Source organism: Corvus brachyrhynchos, unplaced genomic scaffold (genome assembly GCF_000691975.1).
Source record: "Corvus brachyrhynchos isolate BGI_N302 unplaced genomic scaffold, ASM69197v1 scaffold220, whole genome shotgun sequence".
NCBI classification, from domain to species: Eukaryota; Metazoa; Chordata; class Aves; order Passeriformes; family Corvidae; genus Corvus; species Corvus brachyrhynchos.
Genome location: NW_008236209.1, coordinates 7,816,977 through 7,834,606, shown reverse-complemented (window position 1 = coordinate 7,834,606; position 17,630 = coordinate 7,816,977). Strand labels below are relative to the sequence as shown.

The 17,630-nt window shown below is 45.9% G+C and overlaps 1 protein-coding gene across 1 annotated transcript; it reads right to left on the bottom strand.

The window, feature by feature from the left end:
- Nucleotides 1–4,094: 4,094 nt before the first annotated feature.
- On the bottom strand, nt 4,095–7,006 carry HS6ST2 (heparan sulfate 6-O-sulfotransferase 2). The gene is given in 2 exon segments (XM_008642588.2): nt 4,095–6,939; nt 6,941–7,006. Coding segments are annotated over 2 exon segments (762 nt in total). The 5' UTR covers nt 6,992–7,006; the 3' UTR covers nt 4,095–6,228.
- Nucleotides 7,007–17,630: the final 10,624 nt, after the last annotated feature.

Sequence of the window (17,630 nt, the reverse complement as noted above, 5' to 3'; positions counted from 1 at the left end):
CCCAGAGCGTCCCCGCTGGGTGCCGCGGCTGGGTGGGTTTTCACCGACCTCCAGACAGTCACTGCCTGCGGGGACAGGGACAAGGACTGGGCCGGGCCTCTACCCTATCGCCCATTAGCAGGGGATTGACCTCAAAGACTGATGCTGCTGAGGGTGCTGCAGCCATTCAGACAGCTTTATTCATTAGTAATTAGGCAGGCGTTGTCTGGCATCTAGATTAATCCCACTTTTAATTATTTTGAAACGGTGTGAGATTTCCCAGGCATTATAGATTATGTACGAACTTGCTGATTCCACAGCAATTATTCTAATGTAATGATGTCTATTAATATGCTTCCCAGCTTGTCATGCCCAGAGGGGAAATTCCCAGTCTCCCCCTGTGGAACACATACCTCCCACGAGACATAACCCCCCTATTCACCTGCTTATGTGGCACAAAAGAATACTTTCCATGTGCTTCACCTAATATTAATAACATTACAGAGCTATTGCTGTATTGAGTACTAAGCAATGATTGCAAAGGGAAGAAAGACTCCTTACAGCCACAGCCTGCCCAAAACCCAGCATCTTCTTTTTGTAGGATGTTTTGAAAGGAAAAGGTCACAATATTTCTATCCTAAGTCAGGCTAAACCATCTAATCTGAAATCAAAGGTTTAATTCATTTTGTGGATCATTTGAGCTCATTACAGATTGCTTTTACAATCTAAAGACTGCATTCAAAAGAAGAATGTAACTTCAAGGAGGGATAATGAAATGTGAGCTGAGAACCCCAAAACACAGAGCTGTTCCAAAATCTCATCTTTCCTTTGGTCTAAATATCCCCTGAAGTCATCCTTTTCCCACCATAATTCTCATCATTCCCAAACTTCATTGATCAGAAAATTTGCTACTCACTGGCAAAACAAGTGTTGTGCCATTGGCTACCAGCTGATGCTGTGGAGCTGAGATACAGTTATCAGAACGAGGGCTCAAGTGAGTGCTGTGCCACGACCCATTTGCATGCCTCTGTCTGTAAATGCCCATCAGAAAATACATATATTTTGACATTAATCTCTATAGCTTATATAGAGGTTTATGTCCGCAACTGCTTGTGCACATCCTATGAAGTTAAAACCTTATTTGCAGTCATATGAGGGAATACATAGATAAAATAGCTGAGGACACCAAAAGGCAGTGGTTGTATTGTCCTGAAAATGAACACTCAGCCTTCACTATAACTATTTTGATTGCTTTGCATATGTATTGTTTCAGCATTTCATTGCTCCCCAAACAAAAAGCAATATAACCTTTCCTGCTTGACCTAATGTACCCTCACAGAGCTAAACTGCATGACAGAGCTGCTGGGTAGAGTCTACGGGTAATTTGGCTGATAGATTCTATGGAAGCTCAGAGCCAAATTTGATTTCAGGCCCAAACTCATCACTCCGTCCCTAGAGATGGCAGAGCAGTGATATTAGCATGATGGCAACACTGTTCACTCTGAACTCAAGAAATGGATTAAACAAAATTACACTCTTCCCTGATGAGGTTGGTGGAACAAGGAGATTGTTTTAGGAAACCCAGAATTGAATTTCATAGTTAAGAGTTCAGATGCTGCGCTGTTTTGCTCAGGAAAGTTTGTGCAGGCTGCTCCTCTGTGGAGCCACAGCTGCCAGCGGGGCAGGAAGGACATGGTGCCAGATGCCTCCAGAGCCTGGAGCACACCTGCATTTGAATCACAGCTTGGTTTGGCAGTGCTCCATCCACTCTGGAGGCAGGAGATTCCAGGTCCCCATCCCAGTACCCCCATTCCCACTTGTAAAGGACCCTCCACTTCCCCCCTCCCAGGCACTGCCACTCCAGCAGGGTCCAGCAATAACCAAACCACCCCCAGCTCCACCCAAATGCTTTGGAGACAGGGATATTTTTAGTAACTGAAAGATTTAAATTTATCACCTGCTTGGAAAATATTTTTTAGTTTTTGGAAAATAAAAATATCTTCCTGCAGAAGATGTCTCCGTAAGGATAACCTCTCCACCCAGAGGTGCTCTCTGTGCCTCCCTGGGAGTACTGGGCCAATCTGGCAGCTCAGGGTTGCAGCTCAAGGTTTGCATTAGTTTGACAGGTTCCCTCAATTACCTGATATTTCTGGCTCAAATTTAAGAGGGGAGATGTATCAGGTTTTCTTCTCTCCTCACTGATTTCATGAGCAGAAACAGCTGAAACAGGAATTGCATTGGTATCTGTCAGGTGTTACCCATGGCTCTGATATTTTAGATAATGTGTGAATTTAAAAAACCACACGAAAAAGCCCATTAGTTTGTTTTTACTAAAAAATTACATAATTGGAAGCAGACGTATCACAGATCACTAAAATGGATCATACGTCATATAAAGAGGTCATTGACAAAAATCAGCTGAGCAGTTCACTTCCAACAACTTTTGCATACCAGGTGCTCTTTAGGAAAGCTTTAGTCCTGAACTCTAAGACCCAATACGGCCCTTTGCAAGGCCACAGAGGTCTCACAGTTACCAACTTTCCAATCTTTGGGAGGGCAGAAGGAACCAAGACTTTCTCTTTGACATTAGTTTTAGCACTACACGTCTCCATCTCTGCAACAGCCCTTGGCTCCACACTGACAGGCCCAGGTGCTGGCAGTGCCAGAGGTGCTGACATGCCTTTCTATCCCTGGAAACGTAAGAGGCATCTCAGTGCTCCGAAGAGTTTTCTTAACATGTCTCCAGGCTTTTCAAAACTTGCCAGAGGGTTTGAGAGGTACTTGACTCACTGCTGTAGCTTCTCACCTTCTGAAGTTTGTCTGTCCTAACACATCCCCCACTCCTCCATCCTTCCTCTCCTGCAGTAAGAGTTTTCTCAGCTGCCAAGTTACTCCTCTCAAAAGGCAACCCCAATTAGTTTTATGCCAGACTTCACTGCTGGGTGCTTTTTTAGCTGCAGGGAGTCATCTCGCATGACCTCTATCCCATTAGCAGCTCCTGCAGCAGCTCTCTCAGTGCACTAACAGACCCGTCTATAAAGCCAGTCAAACGCAGATCTGCTGGCAGACCCCTTCCACTTCCTGCTCCCCAGAGCTCAAAAAGCCTTACAGAGGTAAGATGCCCCGGCAGGAGAAGGGCAGCTCTGTCCTCACAGGGGAATTCCCATAGATCAAGGCAAAGTCTCCTGCAGACACCTTCATGTCAACTGTCCTGCTGCAAGGCTGGCAAACCTGTGGATCTTTAATAGCCACCAAGAAAAAAATGCCTCCATCCAAACTGTCAAAAAGAATCTTTGTGGCATCTCTGGCCAAGATGATTCTCAGAAGGCAAGAGAACCTCTGCTCTGGAGACAGGCTGAGAGAGCTGGGGGGATCCAGCCTGGAGAAGGCTCCGGGGAGACCTGAGAGCCCCTTCCAGTGCCTAAAGGGGCTCCAAGAGAGCTGAAGAGGGAGTCTTGACAATGGCATGGAGTGATAGACAAGGAGGAATGTCTTAAAACTGAACGAGAGAAGATAAACCTAAGATATTAGGAAGAAATTCCTCTCTTTGGGAGTGGTGAGGCCCTGGCATAGGTTGCTCTGAGAAGCTGTGGATGCCCCATCCCTGGAAGTGTTCAAAGCCATGTTGGACAGGGCTTGGAGCAACCCAGGACAGTCAATTTTTTTTTGTGTCCCCAGGAGGGATACAGTGAGATGCACTGGAAGTCAGTGCCTAGGCAGCATCCTCCCACAGTCAAAATGGAGCGGGTATCTCATAAAGGATAAAAAATAAATCATATGCATACACACACATATATGTACATACAGAGAAAGAATTCCTTAATGCTCCAGACCACTAACAATCATATTTAAAATAATCAAAAACCACAGCCTGTTTTTCTGAGGGCTGCTCAGAAAAGAAGTCAAAACCTCTGTAACTCCTGAACCAGACAAAAGCCCACAGTGGCTTTGCCCTTGAAAGCTGTAGTTTAAATACACTTCAGAAAAGCTGTGACTTCAAACTCACATACTTGCTGTCAACTGCTATTTCACTCATGTCGGAATTACCATCCATTCTGAACTGTGCAGCTCTCAACACATCATCAGAAAAAGAAATAACCACATGAAAATCAGAAGTCTGTGGTTAAATTTTATTTATCAGTTCTATTGTTAAATGACACAAAGTCAGTGGATTGGCCTGTAAATCTACACAATAAGACAGCGTCTACCGTGGAAATCAGTAGAATTTGATATGGTTATGACAAAATGGTATCCTTATATTCGTACATCCCCTATATACAATAAACAGTATACACAAAGAAAATGCAACTAGTCTCTGTAAACCATGCACACCACAGCATAAAAAAAAGATGCACCTCCTGCAACAGGCCTCCAGCTCGCCCACAGTTAAGTCCTGTTTACAGCAGTGCCTTTCAGTTTCAAGAGCGAATTATTTTCCCCCGTGAAAACCAAAATACAACTGAGACATCATATTGGCAACTGCAGTTCTTGTTTAAAAAAAAATTGCTGTACATGAAGTTATTCTCTTCTTGAAGCTGCTAATGCAGGGTATTGGTTTGCTGCTGCTTTGCTCTCCCCTTGCCCCTGGCAGGGTTGCTGCCCCCAGGCTGCCACACAACATCCACTTCCAGGTAACTTAGGTGTGGAGCTGTAAGATGTTTTTAAAGCCTTCTGCCTCATTTTCTGCCCCCCTGCCTTCACGGTGTATAGAGTAATACAGGTGAAAGGCAACAGTGCAAGTGAGCCTTGTAAGCATTGTGTCCCTGGGAATACAGGGGGCCCTCTCCAGGTGTCTCCACTCAGTGCCACGCTCAGGAGCACTGCAGGACAAATGTTCTGAACTTGCTGAATGTCTGGCCCAAGCCTTGCAGAGGTTTATATTTTTTTGCATAGAGATTATTGGAGCCCCTTGCACCATGTCCCCAGTCTGCTCTCCCTGTGGGTCTCGGGGAGGCTGGAGGGCTGCAGGTGATCCCACTCCGGCTCTGCACCTTGAGCCCCAGCAAAGCCTGCTTGGGAGCAAGCTGCTGCACCCCATGCACCACACATCCTTCTCCTCCTGTGTAACTATGGCTATGGAAAAACTGGCTTCCATCATTTTCAGTCCTCATCTGTCATTGCTATGAAGGGCTCAAGAGCACAGGAAAAAAAAAAAGCCCTGTTCTTATCTGGTGTAGCAAAGATTTACTGGGAGTAAATCCTAATTCAAGTGTTAAGTCTACTTCTGTTGAGCAATTCTCTTCATAATATTGCTGGGATTAGAGAGCTTTATGACTTTTTAAAGACACTACACAAATATCAGCAACATAATTTCACCTAGTTTATACCACCAATTATTAAGGAATGATAAATTCAGCATTATGTATTCTAGTGGGTAAGAAAGACTTAAAATGAGACACTGTTACAGGATTATAATTTCGAGAAGGCTTTATGAAACAAACATGAGAATGTGCTGTAAATTTTCCAGAATGGTTAAAATCATACTGCCCTGAAAAATTCTGGAAACAGTGTCAAATTACATTGGCATTGAGTTCAGAGATGTATGTTTGTTGGTTTTTTTTTTTTTCAGTATGAGATAGACCAAGCTTAAAACTCTAAACAGCAGTAGGTAGAAAAAGTTTAAAATTTTAAATATTTATAGAACTAGAGAAATTACTTCTATTACTTTTAAAAGCCAATATTATACATAAAACTAGTTGATAATTTTTCTAGACCTTTATTGTTCCCTTCATTGCCCACTCATTAACTTGGTAAATACCATAAGCAGTTGGTGCCCTTGAAAACACATTATTAAAACAAAATTAAGATAAAATCAAAGGGAAAAGGTTTTGTTCATATACTGTATTGTGAGAGTATGCTAAATGCTCCTTATTAGGAAATGAGTTTGCTTCCCAGATTGATTTCAGCTGAGCATCATAAACATTTTCCAGCATCCCGTTTCGTACTCATAGCTAATTTAAGGATTTTTTTTCTTTCACTTCTTTTAAATAAATATCCAAGCAAACATTTCTGATGAGCCGAGTTGGTTCCTGTATTTCATAAATAATCCAACAAACCTAAAAAGGACAATTTAATTACACGCTAAGATTAAGTGTTCCACGTACAGTACAACATTTATGCAAAGGCAACTGCAAAGGCAACATTTTGACCTCATTTTGCTTCAGACCCTTGAGAAGCATCACTTGTCGTCTCTGTTTTTCAGGTTGAGTTGGGCTCTGCTTCTTTTCCTCACCTGGTAGATGCCCCGCACTATCGCCGCCACCGCTCCACGTTCCCTGTGTAGTCAGTGCTGGAGCTGTTCTCCCCCTGCTCCCTCAGATGTGCCTGCTTCGCCCGCAGAATCTTCCGCTGCTCCTGGCGTTTCCGCCGTGCTTCCTGGTGCTCCTTCTGCCGCATGTACTGGTACCGCTGCAAAAACAGGTCTTTTGCATAATCGTACAATTCCATGTCTAAAAAATTGAGGGCCTCGATGCGCTGCTGAGTCTGCTTGTCTATCTCCACACTGGAGGCCCTTGTGCTATTGTACTGTGTGAATGGCGAGATGAAGTTCATGTTGAAAGTCTTCTCAAAGAGATACTGAGTCTTGCGCTGGAACTCGGTCAGGCCAAAGAAGGCCATCCGCTTCAGGTTCTCCTTGGCACTGTCCAGCAGAACCTTATTTCTCTGCTCCTCAGGCATGACCGACAGGTTGTAGCATCCCACCAGGCTGAGGTCGGAGAGCATGCGGACCTGGCGGTTGTTGGCCAGGTTGTAGGGACAATCCATGAACTCCTGCAGGGAACATCCTGACCAGTCGTCCCCTGTGTAGCAGCTGGGCAGCTCCTCGGTGGTCGGGGACCGGCCATCGCAGACATGCAGGGACGCCTTCCATGTCGCTCCTCGCTGGACATGGCGCCATTCGCTCAGGTATCGGGACACAGGGTCACGCAGGATGGTGATGTAGTAGAAATTCCTGCCAAGGGGAGAGGAAAACAGAGCGTTTAGTCCCGTGTGCCTCCAGCACAGAGTGCATTAACGCTCAAAATCAATACAAACTGGGAGATGCACTTAAGAGGCTTTCAGCAGCCCTGCTGCAGAGGCTCCTCTGCAAGTTCACCTCCACAGGGCGAAGGATGGCTGAACAACTCCCTGGGGGGAGTGCGAAGGGTTGTATCTACCTGCACATACACAGAGCTGTCTCTGTTTAACAGGTGTTGTGTCTACAAAGGTCAAGGGAACCCAAGACTCCCCCCTGTGCTGGGCTGTCCATGTGGCAACATGCTCCTGCTGGTTGGTCACCTCACACCTTGGGAGAATACTTGAAATATCTCCCAGGATGTAAGCCACAACCCAAGCAGGACACAGGTAGCTCTGACTCTTTTAATTTCCTTGTACAACACAGCTGCACTGGCAGGTCTCCACAGACAGCGAAGAGCTGCCCGTGCTACATTCCCTGATGAGCAGTTGTGGGTCTCAGCTGCACAAGCCTCAGAGCAGCATAACACCTCTGACGAAGGCATTTCCTACAGGACCTTTCCTTTCACAGGCCAGATAAATAGGGTGTGCCCAGAAGCCCCAAACCACGTCCACCCTAATGAGGACCTTGACAAAGGTCATGTAAATCCTGTTTTATTCTCCTGCCTTCATGTGATATAGGACTGAAACAATGAGAGAGGAGAGCTAAGTGACTTACAAGAAATTAAAGGATGCATTACAGCATTTTGTAAGAGAAAACATTTTCGAGGGAAGCGCTGGCTTTGGTTAGAAGCAACAGGATAGCAGCACATGTGGGGGAGACGCTGCCACAGGGAACCCATTAGGCCACCAGCTGGAAAAGCTGCAAGTTCAACCACAGAACTTGCCCAGAGTTCACTCTGGGTTGCACATTAATATCCACCATCAAACGCTATGCTGTCCACCATTACAGCCTGAAGACAGACACAGCTCTTTGAACCTCCACTAACATGACCATGGCCTCACCTGGATGATGCTGGAGGAACACCATCAGGATACCAGCTATCTGCTTAAGCAAATGGAATTAAAGTAGCTCAATAAGCGAACTGTCCTGCCAGGGAAGGCCACTCCTCCAGGAAGAGGACACCAAGAAGTGTGTGCCCAGGAGCCCTGAGCACCTAGGGTGTGATTGCCATGTCCTAGGTGCTGTGTTTCTCCTAGGAGGAGAAGGACATTAATTTGCTTTCTCAAGTGACATCATGACTGGCCACCTTGAAGTCAAACTTTTGTTCCCTATCATATCCTTTGGCAGAAAAACCACTAGATGTCAATGTTTTACAGAAAATTGTCTTTGAATGGACTAAAAAGTGATTCACAAGCACAAAAAGGATCCAACTGCACAAGGAAAGAGAACCTGGAGAGTCACCATTCCTCTTCCTATTTAGAGAATCCACACTCATAAATAATTAAGTAAGTAGAAAGTACAATAAATGTGCAAAACCAAATAAAACCAATGAGCCCAGTACAGCATCAGTAGCTGGAAACAATAGCACTTGATGCTTGGAGCTCGGACACCACAACTGGCACCATCCCCATCCTCACCTGGGGTGGTGCTACTGCCACCCCCCACCCCTGCTCAGAGGGATTTGGCCACAGATTCACACAGGCAAAGGGAGCTAAATCCCCTGCCACAATCCCAAGGAAGGTCCTTTTCCACAGAAGTGCCATTCAGTGATTTCACTGTGAGAGTTGGAGGTAAGAAGGAGCAAGAATAAAGCTCACTTTTCATGAGTGAGTGGCAGCTGCTAACCCCACACTGTCCCTTGCAGAGATGGGGAAGAGTTTTGCTCTGTCTTATCTCAGCATGTCTCAGGTATCATTGGAGAACCCAGCCTGGCAAAGTGAAAGGGCTTTCCATGAGTGCCACCTCAATCAGCTGCTCCAATGAGCAGGAGCTGTCCCTGATCATGTTTGTGTCTCAGGCTCCTTTGATGCAGCAGCAACACAGCCTTATCAGGATCCCCACATGGGGAAATGGAGCACCTGTGGTACAAAGCCAAGACCCTTCTTTACCTTCTGCCAGGACTCCTGAGCCTTGGAGCTAGTTTACTGGGACATTGCACTGAAATAATGACCCAACCATATAGCACCAACTTCTACATTAACTATAGCAACTAACACACAGCAACAAACCTCTGATTACTGAGAAGGCAAAAGCAAAGCTCTGCTTACCCCAGAGACCCTTGTACAAGCTGGCCCATGAGCAGCTCAGCTCAGGGGAGAAGGGTGCAGGCACAGGGGTGCTACCAGCTGAGGGAGAAGGCCAACCAGACTCTATGCTCCAAGGTCATCACAGAAATCGATGGGGAGTTAATGCAAGAAGGGAAACACATCCTGAGCCAAGATCGATACAGTGAGCATTTTATTATAGTTCAAACTCTTTAGCCACTCTCCCTTTGTGCTCTTTGGCCACAGGCGGCGACTAAGTGTCTCCCTTGGCTGCTGTTGTAAAAACAAAAGAATGAATAAAAACTCGTGTGCTGGTGGAAGAGGCTGTGTTGTAACAAATCACCGTCAGCCTGGGTTGCCTCATCTGGACAGGTTATCTCCATCTGTGCCTGCCAGGGAAATGCTGCAGTTGAGGGAGACCAGGGGGGATAAGGCTGAGTAAAGATGCTCACTGGACTCTGCAGTGAGTATGGAGGTGTCTGGGCTTCCCCAGCATCCTGAGCTCAGGATGCCAGGCAGGGATATTCATGGGATGCCCCAGACAGGGCCCATATCCTCCCTGGCCTGAGCACAGCTCGCTGAAACAGGCTCGCAGCTGTTACTTATTCCATGTTGTTACTTCCCAGATGAATCCTGCTTTCAAAAAATGAGAAGAGATGTCTTAGAGAGAGATGGTTTGTCAGTTGCTGGGCCAATCTCAGCAATTTTATGCATTTCTCCCCTTCTTAAGCCTGCCTATTAAAATTCTACCAAAAGATGCACTGACCGTTTTGGGAACATCTGCTTTTGCCCCAAGCCTCTCCTCCAAGTTAGGAATCATGGCAGCTCCAGGAAAGCAGCCACACTGCTCTGCATTCATCTGAACTGAGCTTCAGAAAGTCACAAAAGCTTTAAGGCATCCTCAAGTCAGAGCCGTGCCAGAGATATATTCGGCCATCAGCACTTTGAGCATCATTCTTCTGCAACAGAGGAAGACTCAAAGCTTTTCAATTATTTTTAGCTCTGTACGTAACACCTTGTTCTTTCTTTCTTACCAAGGGGGCATTGAGCTCCTGCCCATTCCTTGAAGTGTGTGTTTCAGAGCCCGAAACAACATGTTTGCAGGTAGAGCTCCAACTACCACGAATCATCCCTCCAACTTAAGAGCTGCACTCACCAGAAACACTGCTTTTCTGATGAAGTTGGGTGGCCATGAAGCAGAGAAAGGGAGCTCGAGGGCAACTCACAAATTAGGTTGACCCTGGAGGCATCAGGAATGTAGGGTGATGTGACAGTGACTTGCTTCTGGTATCTCCCTGAGCACTGCTATTCCTTGAGGAATGTGGGGACTGAACAGTCCCACAATGTTGAGTTTGCTCCCCATACTGCATCTGCTTGCTTTGAGGGATAATCCCGTGGTCACACAGTGTCTCGGTTTTTGGAGACAAAATTTTAGGAGGAAGCGCTCCAGGAGTGCCTCCTCCAAAGGGAAAAGGGCCTGCCCTTTTCCTCCACCGATGAGACAAATTAGTAACAGCAAGTGAAAGTGGGAAAAAAACCAAACTGTTTATTAATACAAAACAAAACAGGGTAGAATAGGAAAAAAACAAAACTCCAGATACAACAAATGCCTGGAGAGGGAACAGACACACGGGCTTGGACCAGCTGGGGCCACCCTGCAGGCCTGCCGGGGCCACCCTGCAGGCTCCCCGGACCGGAGGGAAGGGAAGGGGAGGGAAGGGAAAAAGAACAAAAAATCCCAACACAACCTTTTTCCAGCTAGCCGGAACAAAAAAACCCAAAGAGCAGCACAGCGCTCCTGGAGCACTCCCTCCCGAGCCCTGCCGAGACCCTTGGAGCCCCCAGCCGTTGGGCCCAGCCGTTCAACCGACCTGCACCTGGCTTCGTTGCTCTGGCCCTGCCCTCCGGGTCCATCTTAAATACACAGTGTCCTTGGGCATTAAGCAGATGGTTAAGGAATAAAAAAACCCCTTATAACATCACCCCAGGACACACGGTCCATTCCTGCCAGCCTTTTCCCCACCTCTGCCAAACACAGGGGCAGAATGAGATTCCCTTTTTTCAATCTAATGAGTTTTTTTAAGAATCCTTGCATCAAACTTCAAATTGCAACATTAAAAAAAAAAATTAAAGAAAAAAGAAATTGAAGTCTAAGTGAGGAAGAGTGAAACCCCAGGGGATGACAACACTGAGTAAAGCCAGCGACTTCAGAGTCTGGAGAAACTGCCAGGGAAGGGATATGCAGGCACCCACACCATGGTGCTCAGGGGGGTCATTGTGTGCAGAGCTAAGGAGGTGAGGAGACGGTGATTCTTACTATGCATCAAAATGGGTCAGAATCTCCCAAAGTCAGAGCACATCTCATCCCAACCCCAATGCCCCACTGTTTAATTGCCTGTTGAGGTCAAGGGAGGCTGGAGGTCAGACACTGGCAGTTGCCATGGCTTCAGCCTGGAAACCTGAGCCCAACTTGATGGAGCTATGAGGCAAGGACTGGAGAGGGGAGCTGAAAGCTGAACATCCACTCACCATTGCATCCATTAGTGGATTAGTAGGTGAGGGACTGAGTGACCTTTTCCCATTTCTGCTGAGAAATGAGGCTGTAGTAAGAAGGGCTTTGTAGGTTACCAAGGGAGAGCCTTTGCAAAGGGAGCACCGCAGCCCCAGAAACATCCCCATCTTCCCCACAGGCTGTTCCAAAGGGCAAGCTAACCCAGGAAAACACAGCTTCAGCACAGGGCTGAGGAAGCAGAGCTATGATTTCCAGGGAAAGTACTGGAGCAGTCCCATTCACCATGCAAAAGAAAGGCTATGCTTTAAGCTGGCTCAAACACACTAGTTTGTATCTAGGTCAAGCTTATCCAGATGGCAAGCCTGGCTAGGACGTTTGGCATCACAGATGGGGCTTGTGCAGTGAATGGGAGGCAATTTAATAAAAGTGTCTCCATCTCTTTGAGGGGAAGCAAGCAAATTTGTTAAGTTTCCAAATCTGTGTGCGCTTTTTTCCCCAGTTCATGGACTTTGTGGTACATTAACAGGGCAGTATTGATACACAGGACTCCTTTAAACACAGGACTCTTTTAACATATGAAACATAAAATTCTTTTAACATAGGTGCTTTAGTATAAAGTATGGATTAGTAAAAGTTGGGTGTTGGCTGCTATGCTTGACTGCAACTGCTTTTGCAAGACAAGAAGCCTAGCCCTGGAAAGGGGCTATGATGATAAGTGAATAGGATATGCTATACCTAACACTAACTGCTCTTAAAAAACAAACCTGAGTGGACTAGGATGATAAGGGAATGGAATGCGAGCAAATGGGTTTGGCTAACTGCTTGTCTGCAGAACAGAGGCCTAACCCCTACAGGCTAAGTGATAAGGGGGAAGATGCATGCTAACTGCCGTTTTAATGACAGATAGAGGAACAGCCACAAAAGGGTAGAAAAATGTAATGGGAGAATAGGAACATAATCAATACACAGTTATAAATAAAGTATAACTAATATAGCAACAAAATGTGTAATAGTAGAATTAAGTGTGTATTAACAAAATAGATACGATAAATGTATTAAGAATAGTGTGCTGTGTTTGTAACCCTAAGATAAGGAAACCACAAGTCATGTAAGACCCCTTAGGACTGTAACTCTAGATAAGTGACCAAAGCAAAGGTGGATGACGAACTTGTACACGTATAATGATGAACTTGTAAACAGAGAATGACAAATTTGTAAACGTATAAAAAACCTCTATAAGATGACCATGGCAGACACGCATATGGAGGTGTTAACCCCTGCGTGCTCCCAGCCTGCCCAATAAAGGCGTGCTTTACTTTACAGTACCTTGCTGTGCAGTAGACTCCTTTGAATCAGTGAGAAACCAAGTTCTGCTCCAGGCAAAGATGGATATTCTGAAAGGAAAGTTCCCCCTGAAGGTGCAGGGGCAAAGGGACAGACCAGATTTGTGCCACATCCAGCAGAAATGCAAACAAAACAAACTAAAACTCCACAACAGAGATTCTGCATATGATGCAAAGGATTAAGGACAGAGCTACTGAAAAAGAAAAATAATCACAGGGTTGGTACTTCAGCACCAGAAACAATGCACAATCACCAGAGGCAGCAAGCAGCACAAGGACATCCATGTCCTTCCCCCCTCCGCACAAACTGCTCATGCTGCTGAATAAAAATCTACAGAGCTCGTTTATAAGAGCAGTCACATACTTATTTTAAAAGCTGAGCAATTTGGGGTTTGAGATGGCAACTTGTTGCAGCTCATCTGACCACAGGAAGATGTTCCTACACCGTGGCCTCGCACACAGATCTGAGATCCCATCTCCTTCTCCTCCACTGCTCCCAGCAATGAAGTGAAACTGTTGCAGACAGGCTCCTGCACTTCTCCCTCATCCCACACCACTCGGAAAATGTCCCTGCTCAGGATTATTTGACAGCAAAGTCACAGGCAATGATGGAAGGTCAGGAATGCAAACGGTGCAAGTCTCACATTCCTTGTTCTGCTTTTAGAAACCCTCCCAGTGGGCTCCAAAGCTGCTGATGGATTTTAATCTCTGGCAGAGGGTCTCTCAGCTGATCAATCATGGCCACCACATCTCCCTGAGAAGTCAAACTCAATTACGCCACGCTGGGCGCTGAGTGCTTTGCTCCCAGAAGTTGAGGTTAATTCCCATCAAGAGAATGATAACTGAATCAAACTGAGAGTTTGATTTGCTAATACCACAGATTGTTCCTCCAAGAAAAATACCCCTGCTGCCTAATTTGTTGGAGTCTGGCATCTGTTTGGAGATCACTCAGAAATAGGCAAAGCGCTCATTTAATACTGTGACTCATCCTGATTCTTGACAAACTTTGTCACCTAGAGACACAACTAAGAGGACAGGGATGAGCATCATGGTGAGAGCCTCCCCTGCCTCAACCATCCCTGCTTGGAACCTCCCCCCAAAACGAGAAAGCCTCTTCCCTGCCAAGAGCTGCTCCCACACCATAACTTACAGAGATGAGACCAAAATATTTGGCAAGCTTACTGAGGAAGTGCTGGGAATCAAATGTTTGCATCCACTCCAGCTCAGTCCCAGATGCTTCCCAGCAGTGATGTGGATGGCAACGGCAGCAGTGGAGATGCATTCACTGTCCATGGGCTTTCCACAGTGCTGCCCTGCTCCCAAGGCTTCCCGGCCCCACAGACAGTGGTAACAAACCCCATCTCAGAGTGGGAGAGAAGCAAGGGGAGCTGTCGAGTTCCCTGTGAGCTGCAGGGAGAAGATCTGATGCCCAGTATTCCATGGCTGCCTCCACGCCCTGGATCTGCAGCCTGGCTGCCCATGCCAGGGCCTCCCCTGCCCCTGTCACAGCTCTTCCAAGGAGGCAACCATGGAGCAGGGGTATTGGAAGAGGACTGCTCCCCTTCTCTCCTCTCCCCAAGGACTTCAGTGCAGCTCCTGCCTAGCAAACAGACCCTGGGCTGGCTCCTACTTGGTCCTATGAGACGTCTCTTTATTCAGTCATTTAAATGGAACTAAACTTCCAGGTCCATCTCATCCAAAATTCAAAGTACAGTAAAATCTAGATGAACAAATCCCTTCTTCATTAAAGAAGTGATGGATAAAGATTATGGGGAGGGAGAGGAGGAGGACCAAACCCCTTTTCTCTGCAGCAGCCTGCAAGACTACCTGGACTGTATTCCTCTATTCTAGGTCTCAGGGTGGTAGAAGCAAATCCTGCATTAGCTCTGAAAAAGGGCCTGGAAGGAAAGGAGATAAATATTTCAGGACTGCAAATTAAAGTCCTTAGCAAATGCAAATTTACATTTCCTCTAAGTAATCATTATGTTTTCACTTCCATCAGCACCCAATGAATCACAGAGATGTTTTGTCTAGAAACACTAATGGTGGGGGTAGGAAGCCAGCAGCCTACCCACAGAAACGGCAGCAGGAGAGAAGTACCAGAGGAACCCATAAAAAGGAGCTGAATTTTTCAAGAACAGCAATGACACCAGCCCATCATTGCCTGTGAAATTACCAAATAGGAAAGATCTGCAGAAAAAAAGCATTTCAGGCACAGAGGAAGGCAGTGATTTTGCAGGTCAAGGTACACATTCATATATGTGCAGGCATGGCATATGCAAACAAAGATAATGAAAATAAGGCTTTAAATAAGTAAAAAATATGCAGCCTCACATACACACATGCTCCCAGCTACCCTCACGCACAAAATAATTGTCCACAGTGTTGCCTGAGGAGGGGAGAGTGGCCCTGCAGATCTGCCAGAATGGTATTAATTTCATAATTGCCTGTATTATTAAGATCTCTGCAGGATACCCCTGCTCACAACCAATTCAGCAAGAATAGTGGCCTTTTAAACTGGTTTTTTTTCAGTAGTGCGTAAAAAGAGAAGCAAGTTTCTGTTTTTAGACTCAGCAAACAGAAGAGTGGCTCAGCTGCTGGTGCCAGTCCCCAGTCCTCTGCCTCCAGGCTGGAGTGTGGCATAGGAAAGGGTGGCAATGGTGGGCAGAGGGGCCCAGAACTATCCCACCCACCTGACCTGCTGGATAAAGGACTGAACTGCCCTTTGGAAACACCCAGCTTCCATCACAGCCTATATAGAGCAGTAAAGCTTCCCACCTCATGAGCTTAGGTATATGACAGAGGCATCAGGATGGAGGGCAGCAGTGGTACTGAGCCCCCAGGCTGGACATGGGAGGTAAAACCCAAGAAAAGGAGAGAGAACGTGACAGGAGGATCAGTGTGTGCCATGCTTCCATCGTGATGGATGACGAGCTGCAGTACAGGTGATGCTGGATTTGTGAGGTCTCGGCAGCATGCAAGACCTTGGCTTTGGAAAGTGCCTTTCTTGCCTAGGGCAATTATCCCTTAATAAACACGAGGCAGAGCTGAATTTTGCTCTTAATACACACCAAGAAAACTCAAGGTCTAAGCAATGTCTTTTAAAACATTGAGCTGTGACACCCACAGAGTGCCAGGAGCACCTTCCTATTCCTGGTGTGAGGAGCTGTCCCTGTCCCCTGGAGCTCCCGGAGCTGCATCACACACATCTTCCAGGCGTGGTCCGGTATCACAGAGCTCTTATGGATTCATTAGAAAGCATGGCAGATATCCCGAAGCGAAAAGGAGGCCACTGCAACAGAGCTGGTGAATAACCACAGGATGCTGCTATAAATCAGATCTTTACAACAATATTTACCCCACCTAAATGCTACTGCAGGAATTAGTTTCAATGTGTAACTGATATTTCTGCGGCAGCAAAGACTGAGGTTTGCAAAGCCTACGCTGCATAAGCAGCGGTTTACAGAGATGGAATAGCGGCAGTTTTTTTCATTTTCCAGAGTCCACTCACCCTTCCAAGAATCTTAATGCCTCATTGATTCATAATACAGTACATAAAGATTTCATTTTTTCTTGCACACAGTGATATATTATGGAGGCAATCTATTTTGCCACTGAAAAGTTTGCTTAGTAGAGAAATTTGGAGTTTTGACATTCAGGAAATTACAGTCATCCGTAAAGTGCGATTGATATGCCAAGGCTAACATTTTCATTGCACTTATGGAGCCAGAATAACTATGCTAAAATATTTATTATATTCTAAAAAAAAAAAAAAAATACAACTTCTTGTTTATAAAAAGCATATATTTAGCAATAAAAAAGCTTTATCCTTATATCCATATATTTTAGCTATGTCTTAAATGCGCAAAGCCACATACTCTCTGACCAGATGAAAATACTTTTAATAATCATATAAAACCAATATTTCAGACAGGCTTTGCTGTGTGCAAGCAGAGGGCACGAGCTGACACGTGGCTGCATGGAGCTGCATGAAAGAAGAGAAATGAGATAGGGGCTGCCACACCGAACCTGCCCAAGGTCCCCCAGGGCTGTGGACACTCATCCTGCCAGCTACCAGCCAGCCACGGGAAGAAGGAGATCACTGAACCCCGTGCGCTTCATTTGCAAGTTCTCTGGCTAACACGATCCAGGAGGAAGTGGGTGGGGAGGGCCCCCATCTCAGCTTGGCATGCACACTTGTCTTCTTTAGGAATGCATGAAAATGAAGTTGTGATTTATCCTATTTCCTGAGCACTCACTGCTGCTTGAACACCCTTTCCTACTCCTTTGTATATGAAAGTAGCTACTACTGAACATCCCTGCCTCAGCCCTGCAGAAACCTTGGAGCTCTCAAGAAACAGACCATACTATCAGCCCCAAGAACTCTGCTTTTTTCCCCACAATGGGAAATTAACTCCAGAGGGTATTTATAAAATCATCTGTTACTATAACAGAGCTCAATCAATTCTCTTCAATAATACATAAGAGGAGGTTTGGCTCACATGAAAGAACGTAATTCCTTCACAAGCCATTTGCAGATAATCTTCCATATGCCAGTTAATACATCCCATGACAGGTTACACGAAAGTCCTTTTAAAAACTAAACGGAGGATATATAGCACATTAAAAAGGCA